The 11,339-nt window shown below is 49.0% G+C and overlaps 4 protein-coding genes across 4 annotated transcripts; 2 read left to right on the forward strand and 2 right to left on the reverse strand.

Moving 5' to 3' along the window:
• Positions 1 to 236: 236 nt before the first annotated feature.
• Positions 237 to 1,385, reverse strand: T310_9614 (Cell polarity protein (Alp11); the record flags this gene model as incomplete). Its single annotated transcript, XM_013467952.1, has 3 exons — positions 237 to 583; positions 624 to 843; positions 1,110 to 1,385. The coding sequence occupies 3 exons, from the start codon at positions 1,383 to 1,385 to the stop codon at positions 237 to 239; spliced, it is 843 nt and encodes a 280-aa protein (XP_013323406.1).
• A 271-nt stretch (positions 1,386 to 1,656) lies between these two features.
• On the forward strand, positions 1,657 to 3,061 carry T310_9615 (uncharacterized protein; the record flags this gene model as incomplete). The annotated part of the gene is made up of 4 exons (XM_013467953.1): positions 1,657 to 1,662; positions 2,033 to 2,173; positions 2,259 to 2,383; positions 2,539 to 3,061. 4 exons carry the CDS (start codon positions 1,657 to 1,659, stop codon positions 3,059 to 3,061), a joined length of 795 nt encoding a protein of 264 aa, XP_013323407.1.
• Positions 3,062 to 3,311: 250 nt separating this feature from the next.
• On the reverse strand, positions 3,312 to 5,376 carry T310_9616 (MYB DNA-binding domain protein; the record flags this gene model as incomplete). Its single annotated transcript, XM_013467954.1, has 6 exons — positions 3,312 to 3,726; positions 3,798 to 4,333; positions 4,456 to 4,616; positions 5,022 to 5,127; positions 5,221 to 5,242; positions 5,318 to 5,376. The coding sequence occupies 6 exons, from the start codon at positions 5,374 to 5,376 to the stop codon at positions 3,312 to 3,314; spliced, it is 1,299 nt and encodes a 432-aa protein (XP_013323408.1).
• A 310-nt stretch (positions 5,377 to 5,686) lies between these two features.
• T310_9617 (uncharacterized protein) lies at positions 5,687 to 6,171 on the forward strand (the record flags this gene model as incomplete). The annotated part of the gene is made up of 2 exons (XM_013467955.1): positions 5,687 to 5,689; positions 5,803 to 6,171. The coding sequence occupies 2 exons, from the start codon at positions 5,687 to 5,689 to the stop codon at positions 6,169 to 6,171; spliced, it is 372 nt and encodes a 123-aa protein (XP_013323409.1).
• Positions 6,172 to 11,339: the final 5,168 nt, after the last annotated feature.

The raw sequence follows: 11,339 nt of genomic DNA on the forward strand, positions 1-11,339 counted from the left end.
TCCTGTACTTAGATGGTGCATATGCTTCAAGTTTGGATATAGATGCATTGCTGCTACAAGATACCATCGTTTGTTAATCACATTAAAAATATACAATGATAACTTAGTCAGTTGGATGCCATTCACATTCGTCCCAGCTAGATCTTAGCTTGTCAATCAACTGGGTTGGAACTGGTCGTCCTTGGTATCACCCGTCTAGAGGTTCTTAGACAACACTAACGTCACTCGTCTTACTTCTATATCTCCTCCATGGCGTCATTTAATTCATCATCCAGATCCAGTGGAGGAAAGTCGCCCACTTCCACCTTGTCCGGCTTCACAAAGACGCCTCTTTTGTCGAGGCATTCAAAGTAACGTTTACCACCAATGCTGCCGTCATTTTTGCCCGTGGGCTCATCGAGCTCGATGCCTACCCAGATCGGGAGTGGACCTTCTTGATTATCAACCTTTCCCTTCAACCCCGGAAAGGGAATCTCAGGAACCGGTCCAACGTAGCGGATGGTTCCGCGGCGTACGTGTGGCGGTGACGATGGTAGAATAATAGCACGTGCGGATACAGTTATGCCTAACGATGTATTAACGTCTGGCTTTAAGTAGCTACTGCAGTCATTTTCATTTCTCACCTCTCTTTTGGACCTCTTCCTGATCCTTGGCCGCCTGTGCTTGCATCAGCTGTTCCGGCGTCTGGGCATTGGGGTCGAAACGACCGAGTTTATTGGCCTTTTTCCAGGCGAGAACGGAATTAGGCAGGGCCTCATAGGTCTCTGTTGGAAGCTCATACTTCTCCACCGAGGAGAGGTCGGAGAAGTTTGGCCTTGCAGACGGCGGGCGTGTATCATGAACCTAGCTGGTCAGCTGACTTTGCCAGAGTATCTTATTTCGTCCAGTAGAGACGGAGAGAACTTGATCTTGGGAAGGCAATTCATTTCGATTGGGGGAAGTCATAAGAGATGAATAAGCAGCAATAATGAAACAAGCAAAAGATGAGAGCGAAAGATACCCAATTATGCAATCATTCGTAGACAAGATAAGGCCACAGCAATATGTGAAAAATTAAAACTACGAAATTGGAAAGACAAGGGATAGTATACTGATGGGCAATAACATACCTCTATTTCACAACCCCTCGTCAAACCCCACTCTCCAACAAGCCTCTCGTCACCTTCAATCCATTGGTCCTGTTTCCCCGGGGACTTCAATAACAATTTCTGGTTCCCCGGAGGAATACCAGTCATCGTCTCCAATTTGCCTTTCAACTGTGACACGGTCCATGACGGCGTGACACGACGCTCGGTCGCGATTGAAGGACCGCTCTCTGTCCCAGGGCCAGATGAGGCCGTGGAGATAATGACGGAGACGTCCGTTGGTGTTGGTTGGAAGGACATGATTGACTCTCAAGTGGAAATATTAGATAATATTCGAGAGCGGTGCAGATAAACTTGATATATACGAAATAACAAAGAGTAACTGCACAAGTCAAGAGCAGAAAATGTCAAAAAAAATTCAATCAAACAACTGACGATTGGAAGAACAGAGAATGATAAGAACAATCGAACAATCAAATTTCTCAAACAAGATGTACAGTACATCATACAAAGCTCCTCGGAATGAAGACTGGACGAGACGGTACTTACATTAGTAATAGTGGTAGTAGTAATGTATGTATGTATGTACGATCTGACCACAGAGATGGCACGATCTCGTTCCGGCAAAAATCACTGATATGTACAGTACAAAATGATAGATCGTCGCCTTCTCGCAACGTCTCTCTCACCCAGTCATAGACTTGGGCACAACAACAACCTTGCTGCTGAAGGCTCTTTTTGATAGTTTTGTTGCCCAATAGGCGAGATGGCGCGGCAGAAAGACGCTTAGTCATCCGGAATTGTCCTCGCTCACTCCCGGCAGCAAACCAGAGAGGAGCAAGCCGTGCAGCCAATGTCTGTCCATCATCATCATTAAATACTGTCGCAAAAATCCAACCATCCAACAAATAAGAATAATAATAATAGCAAAAAAGAAATCATTGCAGGCTACATACATGGAACCGGCTGACCAGACATCACCTGATTTGAAGGAGAGCTCCAAGGACCCCTCAGAGGCATATGAGGAAAAACACGTGCATGAGGTGTACCAGCAGATCGCCGAGCACTTTTCCTCGACACGGTACAAGGTATATACACATATATCCATATCCCTAGTTTTTTTTTCTTGATTTATGGATCCATACTGAGACTGAACAAACACATCATACATAGCCCTGGCCGATCGTGGAGCGTTTTCTCCAGAATCAGGAACCAGGCTCCGTTGGGCTAGATGTTGGCTGCGGTAATGGCAAATATCTGCCTGTAAATCCTAACATCTTCATCGTCGCGTCCGACAGGTAAGTGGCTCATTCCGGCTGTATGTACTTTGGTCGGAATACATATCACTTTTTTTGGGGGAGAGGCCACATGGTATATTCGAATATTCCATGTAATGGGCAAGGAAAATAGTAACATGTATTTATATACGCATGTTCTGATTCTTCAATGGCAGGTCGGAGGCTCTGGCACGGATCGCTGTAAAGCATCAGCCGCATTCAACCATCGTGGCTGATATATTGAATCTACCGCATCCCCCTTCGCTTTTCGACTTTGCCATTTCCATTGCAGTGGTCCACCATCTCTCGACCCCGGACAGGAGAGTCCGCGCTATACGCGAAATTCTCCAGACATTGAAGCCTCCCACCGAAACGAGCCAAGGTGGCAAGGCTTTGATCTACGTGTGGGCGCTCGAGCAAAAGACCAGTCGCAGAGGCTGGGACAAAGGCGACCAGCAGGACGTGATGGTCCCGTGGGTCATGAGAAGCAATAATTCTACTTCTGCTACTGCTGGGAAAGGAACAGATGATCGCCAAACCACAAAAACATTTCATCGCTATTACCATCTCTATGAAGAAAATGAGCTCGAAAAAGACATCCGCAACGCAGGCGGCCTGATCCTGGAATCGGGGTATGAAAAAGACAACTGGTGGGCTGTTGCTGTGCGAGCGCCAGACAACAAAGACAACAAGAAGTAATAGCGGAGTGGTTGCTTCGAAAAATCAAACCCTTCACCGCCGGTCATTACAAACATCGTAAAGTTGTGTGTGCAAACAGGTATCAAATCGTGAGAGACGTGACCATGACTCCATCTGCAACCAGGCGATTCTCGCAAACTTTTCTCGCACAATCATGACTGTCTACCTCCCACCGCGCTATGCAAGACAAAAGAAAAGAAAAGACAGGAAAAAGCAATATTAAGAGGGCTCTAGGGACCGGTCTCCTCCCTTACGGCCTTGTGCGTGCTAATGAACCCGGATCTGCGCCAGGCAGATCACCAGGTTGACTGATGTTCAGCGGCGGAGGAGGCCTTGTCATCCGATAAGGGTCGACGATGGGCTGTGTCATCGTCCGTGTGAGTGGCGATGAATATGCTGGCACCCCCGCAGTGAGTTCTTCAACAGACGGCAGCTGAGGTGGTGCCGGTCGCTGTGATACTGAGGGCCTCCTGAGCCGTGGCATCACTGTATTACTTCGACGAGCCTTGGATGCAGACTCCCCCGATCCACTGGAGAGGGAAAACGGCACAACACCGGCTCTGCGGGCCATCTCTTGCTCTCCCAACTGCCAGTGCATGGCTTCCGCGGCGCGCCATGGAATCGCCATTTCCTCGGCGACTTTGGACCACATTTCAGCCTTGAACCTAGATGCGCAGGCGTCAGCAAGACAAGTTTGGGAATCATGCGCTGCGTGAGAGATTTCCGTGGAGTTTACCTTTCATACAGTCGAGCCAACTTGTTCTTTCGGTCTTCGTCCCATTCGCTCCGACGCTCGAGATAGTTCTGGTAGTGAAGACGGCAACTGATTGCGCTTCGCCCCGGCAACCGTTTGCTGATGTCCTCCCACTTCATCCCCCTTCCGCGCAGTTCGATGATCAACGCGTCCTCCTCAGGGGACCATTTTGACTGTTTTTTGGCCGGTGGCTCGTTGGAATGCGCGGGTTGGAGGCGTTTTGTCCCGGCTGACGCCGGGAGCGCAGGCTTAGCAAGAGATGTGGTTGTCGTGGGTGCTGGAGCCGAGACTGCTGTTGTTGCAGGCATGGCCGTGGTCACGACGGGTGCCGTAGAAGGCCTGGAAGAAGATGCAGCAGATACCGATGGCGCTTCTTCCTCATCGTCACGCTTCAGAAGCAGTGAGATATCCACTTTGGCGGGGGATATTGTATTTTGCGGTGGATGTATGAGGATCATATGCGCGTCTTCAGAGGGGGTTGGGGTTTTGTTCTGCGGTGCTCTGCAATGGGACCAAAACTGCGAGGCACAACGCACAGAATACTTGTGCACACCAAATAGAAAAATTCTCAGAAATTGTCGAGAGAAATTGGATGCAGACGCAATAAAGCAGATTTGCAGGCGATTTAACAGTGGCTGACGATGCCTTTGTGGTGACACGAGTCAATAAGCCCTGTGGACGGGTCTGGCTGAAAGGAAGGTGGCTCAGACGGCGGGTTGGCTTTAGACTGCGTTAACCTGACCGACGACTCGGTATTTCTGGGGATGCCAATCGTATCAAGCCAGGGCTTGAGATCCAAGGCTGCCAAGTTAGGTACGTAGGGTAGGCAGAGGCGATAAATGCGACCAGGTTAGGGCTTGGTCGAGGGCGATGCGCCAGCTGGCTGTCAGACACGTGCGTCAAGATCGGGCAGTCTCGTCTGTCTGGGGCGTGAATTAAATGTGGCTGACCAGGACTTCAAGCCGATTAGACTTCTTGGTTGGGCACAAAAGCGAGTGTCTGTGGCGGAGTCGAAACAAAGCTATATAGATCTGACAGCGGAAGCTAGAGGGGGGGGTGTGTAGAAAGCGTTAGAGACGAGAGAGAAAATAAGATTTAGTTGACGAAAGAAAAAGAGAAAAAGGAAAAAGAAAACCAGCTTGTCATGCAATGATAATAAATAGCTAATAATAAGAATACTACCTGGGTACCTAATTAATTACCCACCCGAGCTTGTTCCAGATCGTGTTTGTTTTTCTGCTCTGACAACCACGAAGCGGCACGAACTAATGGAAGTACCCCATATGTACTCTGTACCTAACGGAGTATCCATCTGTCAACCTAATGTATGTACCTTATGGATCTTAGCTTAGGTGGATTCGCTAACTATCTACCTAACCTACCTAGCCTAACGGTGCTAACTTACTGTGTCAGGACTGACAGGACATCTGATTGATTATTATGGAGCGGAGCGGTCAGAGACACAACAAGTCACTCTCCATACCACAGAAACAGCAACCCACACACAAAAGCCCTGCCTTTCTAATCCAAAGAAGAGGCTAGCTGGTCTACGCAGCTTCATTTCTTGCAAGAGATGACGATTTTGACGGGACTGGGGTTGGATATGTCCCAGGGTCAAGGGAGAGGGGCTGTGGACCAATGATGGATGGATCAGAAGGTGTTCCATATACCGACTGTCGTTTCTTTGCCTCTGCGACAATCCGGGATCTGGACATCTCATACGTCGGGAATTAATATTACGGATTACGATTAGGATTACGGGTCTCGAGATCCTGTGGCATCTCAACGGTCAGGGGCCAGGGGGGTAAGGCCGATTGACCATTGAGCTGGGAACATGGTTGAAACTGACGGAGGGGATTAAACTTACAATCATGGTAAGTAGTCAGTCGGTAAATACGCAGATGAGTCAATCAATACAGTTAAGCAGTTTTTAAGGTCCATCGCGGCAGGGATGATAATAATAATAATATTAATATTTTAACTTAAGCTACTAACGTTAGCTAGCCTCCTAATCCTCCATGGAAGGAACATGTTCACCACCACCCCTGCCCCTACGGAGCGTCGGACCGTCCCTACAGGTGGAGAACTGATCTTCTGGTCTGGTTTCGAAAAGACGGAGGACGGAGTTGTCATCGGCATGACGAACCGCTTCAACTCGTCTAGACAAAGCCTTACGACTGACGACTCCATAATCCACACTTCCGTACGCCATTACGGAATACTCTGTAAAGTAATGCTCCGTAAAGCACCCGGAAAATTGGCAGAGTACGTTTACGGAGTAAGAACGACCATGTCATCAGAACCTGCTGGCATTATGGTCAAAAAGACTTTGTTTTTCATGCAGATAACTGGCTGAACAGTGTTCCAGGAAAGGAACTACATAACCTATTATCTTGCGCCCCCGGCACGTCTTTCCACAGGACAGGGACAGGGTTCATTAAACCCTCCAACGGTCAGCCACCCTGTCAGCTCCGTTACAGCCTGCCTTGCCGGGATCTGGGATCGAACGTGTCTCAGATTCTGGTTTCTGGCATGGTTGGCACTACTAAAGGGACCCGGACGGGATGAGGCTTAGGGTGTGTGGGAGAGAGTTAGTTCGTCAACGTCCAGCTGCCATGCCATGCTCCAGCCTCTCTCCACTGACTGGAGACTCAGTGGCCATGTCCACTTGTCAGGTCAAGACGGGCCTGGCATAAGGCCTATGCATCTGATGCTATTATTTGACGGCTGCTGGCTAGGTATCCATTCAGTTACGATTGGCGGACCGGTCCGGATGGCTTCTAATTTCAGAGCGAACCCATCCTTGTTCGGGTTACGCGCTGGCCGTTGAAACTTGCAAGGCGAGCCCGGCCAGGGTGCTGAAGCCAATCTTCTGACATGTCGTGCGTGGACCAGCTTGGATAAGTCGGGGATGGGGGGTACAGTGTACTGCTGTGTTGTCAATCAGCAAGCTGCTGCGCCAGGGCGGTGCAGGAGAAACAGATTGCAACAGAAAATAGAAAACCTGACGTAGTCGAGTACTTTGCCACGCTGTTTCTGCACAAAGCAGTTGGCTCGAAGTCTCTCTTCTGTGGGAGGGAGCTATTTCCGAATTAGAAAGCCGATCATTCTGCAATACATGTACATACATACATAGATAGATAGATATCTGCCTACGGATGCAAGTCCATGGAGTGCAGCAATTAGTCCAGTCAACCGGTGGGGTTGCTTTTCCGTGCCTGGCCTTGAGCTTTCCCACATGGTCACAGCTGCTGACCGCGTCTGCATCCTCTGGCCGTCGTATTTGTGCGGTGGCGGTGATGCTGAGCCAGTGATCTACCATGTCCTTACCTGATAGACCCCTGTCCAGAGGCTATCCAGGGCTTTAAACTTGAATGTTATTGCTCCTAGGCATCAACAATAACTTCTCCCGCATTGGCCATCAATACTTCTTTTTCTCTTCGTCGTTTCTTTTTTTTTCTCTCTTCCAGACTTCTCGTTCTGTGCGTTCTTTCTTCCATTTTTCTGAAGAAGACATTCCGATTTCAGCGATGGCGGCCCACTCGACGACCGTTCCAGATCCTGGCCATGAAATTGCGGTCATTAAAGTTCGGGTACGGAAGACGTTGCTGGAACTGCAACCTGAGTTCGTCCCGAAGGAAGATAAACAATGTGTGCGAAAGAGCCTCAGCAAATTAAGATGAAGGACAATCCAAGCCAGCAAGATTACCGGGATAGGGTGGGGCTGATGGTGGTGGCTTAGCCGAGTAGTCTGGCTGCTAACCTGCAGCGATCGCGTGTTTTGCCCTGGGCCGCTGTAGACGGTCGAAACGGATCCCAAGGCAGCGAGGACGGAAGGCATGACTCCCTGAGGAGTCGAGGAGACAGTGCAAGCCAGGCAGTGGATGCTCCGGCCCTAGGATGAGACGGATGAATCATGAACGGTTGATCGCCTGCTAATCTAGAGCCCTGAGACGGCTGCCGCCGTTCGAATGGCGGGACTGGTGGACCCTGACTGTTGGCATCGGTCATTAAAAACATCAAGCCTCAAACCGCGAACGTGTGTTCTCCGTGACCATTGCTGAATGGCGGCCCTGGCAGGCGTTTCGACCCGAGGGCAATAATCAGAAAATAAGATTTTTCCTGCCATACGCAGTGGCAGCCACAATGCGGAGGGGAAACCTTGAAGCTCATGGACCGTTAGTCAGCATGACTCGTCTGCAATCGAGATCTGAAGGAGCAACTACCTGTTTTTGAAGGCGTTGTTCGCGATCAGCCAGTAGGAGCAAGGAGCGAAGAGTATCTTGCAGACGAATTCCAGTGCGTGCAGGCGGTGAAGTCACCGCCAGACCTCCGCGGACGCAAGGAGTGCACGATGCAGCATGCTCATCATGCTCGGGCCGACGGACAGGTCACTTATCGAGTGGCGGTAAGCGCAAGAGTCACCTTCTCTGACGCGTTGTTGCACTGTACGTACTATGTTGAGCGGTATAGCCTGGCCCTGCACGGCATCGCTTGGTTGAAAGCCTAAGGCTGGCTGAATCTGAATCGGGTTTGGGGACTGCGGTCCTACTACTCCATAGATGGCAGTTGACGGGTTGCTCACTGCCGGCCATGGACCGGATCTGATTATGGAGTAGTTTCCATCTTTCTCCTAAAGGGGGCAGATTAAAGTTTCTCGTAATGGCATTTTCGTTTCAGGACTTACCATGAATCATGATCCTCTCCACAAAACCGATGGAGATGAGGTTCGAGCTGCTACGGTCTGCTACGCTGTACTCTGCACCCTACATACTCCGTACTCTGTACTCCGTATTCCCGCTCCCGATCTGAAGACACAGAATACTCGTCCACATTCCTCAATCATGCAACGGTCACTTGCTCCTCCGGCGGGGGGGATGGATGGTGGATAGGATGCGGGTCTCAACTTCATAGTCCAAGCACGTTGGGCAATGGTACCAGGCAATCAGTTCTAGAACGGACGGTGCTCGGTGCTCCGCACGCTCCAGATGCTGTCCCGTCTGCGCCATGATTGCCAGTGTGGAAAGTTGAATACGAAATTGTTGAGACGAACTGCCAATGATGAGGCCATCTTTGCGAGGGACGTATTCCGTATGAGAGGAATGCCAGACGCCCACCTCACGGGAATACTGTGAAAACAGCCCTGAACAGACGTCTTCCACCATGACCATGGTGAGGGACAACGCATCGTCGGGTGCGTCGAAGCGGTGAAGGAAGCGGACCTTCGAGGAAGAACAAGAAAAGAGAATTGAGGCGATTGGGGTGGACCAGGCGTTCACGACCAAGGGCGAGGCGGATTTAGCGTGCGTCGGCCACGGTGATCACTGACGACCCAAGGCATCTTGGCGGGTTGGAGCCGTTGCTAGCCCGCCCAGAGCCAGCCTATCGGAGATTTAACTCGCAGAGGCGCCAATCACCGGCCCGTTGCAGTCGTGCTGCTTGACGCCCCAGAGCCGACAATGACGCGCTTCCTAGCTTCATTTCCTCTGGCTCGCTATAGCAGCTCGCCAGGGTTCCCCGGCTAGGCTGGGCCTGAGTCCCCAGCTAAAGCCGTTGGATTATTTTATCTCTCATTGATTCTCTCCTGCTGGAGCTTCCAGGTTGCGAACGGACGCCTCAAGTTTGGACTGTTGCAACGGCAATCACGTCTTCCAGAAGCCATCGAGGCTCTCGAAGTAATAATAAAACAGCTGATTCGTGCTATCCTTTTGATGAAGGAGCTGGTCCCTCTCCACAATCGGCTGCTGAAACAAACTTGACGCGTGGGGCGTCGTTCCAGAACCCGCGAAAATTGCACGTCCAGTTTCACGTCCTCTCGGCCGTGAGCCCTGCCATCGTGGGGTTTCATGACATGGGCTCTAATTTCACAGTGTAATGAGAATCCTGGTTCCCTCGTTGTGATTGCTATCGTCACAATTATGTGGTTGTCATTGGATATTGGCGGTGTTTACAACCGTTCAAAACGGGTTTAAAGTATTGTTTCGAACGTATTGGATGTCTTTACTCAGCCCGTCTAATATCAGACAAATAAGAGCAAAACATACTGTCGCCACATGAATCTGATTATTATAAAGCACCTTTTTTTTCTATTTAGGAATAAAAGTATATAATAAAAACCATATGAAATAAAGCGAAGAATATAATATGAGTGGGAAGCCCGCCTGGAAGTAGCTTATCCTAAATGTTCTCCTTTCCACATGCCACTACACCACAATCGTATGTGAGAGGAGCCTGTGCTCGAAAGAAAAAGAAGAAAGAAAGAAAGGATATTCTACTACTACTCCTAGCCACGATGTGGCAACGCCAGAGCATGCGAAAGATACCTCATTGTATCAGGCGCTGCTACATGCAATTATTGAAAAATGTCGGACCACGTCAGTTTCTGCGTGAGTGCATTGTACACATAGAGTACATGATGTATGACGTGGAAGTTTCATCAGAGCCTGTAGACAATTGAGAAATAGAGCCAACGCATGCAGGACTGGACAAAAGGAAAGTTTCTTGGGAGGAGGCCAGCCTGGCAGAAGTATCTTCCTCGTGGTCTAACGTGTCAACAGTTGCGGTGTGGACAAAGCCAAGCTGCAGAGGGCATCATCATGCGTCAATGAAGACCAATGCATCATCCAGTCAGTTCAATCAAAGGCTTTCTCTCGCTCTCGAGGCAGTGAGGAGAGGGTAGGCATCGTAAGACCAGCTCATACCGAGTTCGAATTATTTCCAGCCAAAAATAAAATGAGAGGAGAAAAAAAAGGAAAATAATTCTCCACCGTCATCAACGTTATCATGACGACCAGCAGCTGACTCGACACAAATCAACATTCCTACGTGCGTAGCTCGCAAGCGGATGATTCGCCCACAATAGGTTTTAGCAAACAGACTAGCGAGTCAGGAAACGTCAATCGTTCAAGACAAGAAGGCACATAGTCTTCGAAAAGCATTCAGAAACTGCGATCGACGAAGTACCATATGGAGGATCCTTTGAAAGTTGAGGGTCGATGCAATACAGTATTAAAAGGCAGTATTATTATATCCACGCCTCTGTTTAGAAGAGGGTCTTTATTTTTTTTAAAAAAAAAAGGTGTAATTTATAGTTCTAATTCTACTTAAAAAAAATTTTATATAAAATAATTATCTTAGTAGATGTTAATATCTATCTATTCCTTTACTAACTAGTGACATTCTGCTAATATATAGACAGCCACCAGGTTATATTTTACCAAAAGAGAACAAACGATAGCGTTGTCTACTTTTAAACCGAGCCAGAAGAAAATATGATAGAGGCTATACATAGTAACCTCCTATAAAACCTTTCGTCCTTTTACAACCTGCTCAGAAAAGGGACAAGAATATTCACTGTCGCGGTACAATGCGGCATCCACGAGGGAAGGACCTTTGACAGAAAGCATGGAGGTTCCATCTCTAGTCACATGGGATGCCCGTGACTTGGGTATGGATATTCCATTCCTTGTACGTAGTTGGAGAATCCTTCCTCCATCATCTCATTGCTTATCCTTCATAACAATG

Source organism: Rasamsonia emersonii (assembly GCF_000968595.1).
Source record: "Rasamsonia emersonii CBS 393.64 chromosome Unknown ctg1118621762158, whole genome shotgun sequence".
NCBI classification, from domain to species: domain Eukaryota; kingdom Fungi; phylum Ascomycota; class Eurotiomycetes; order Eurotiales; family Trichocomaceae; genus Rasamsonia; species Rasamsonia emersonii.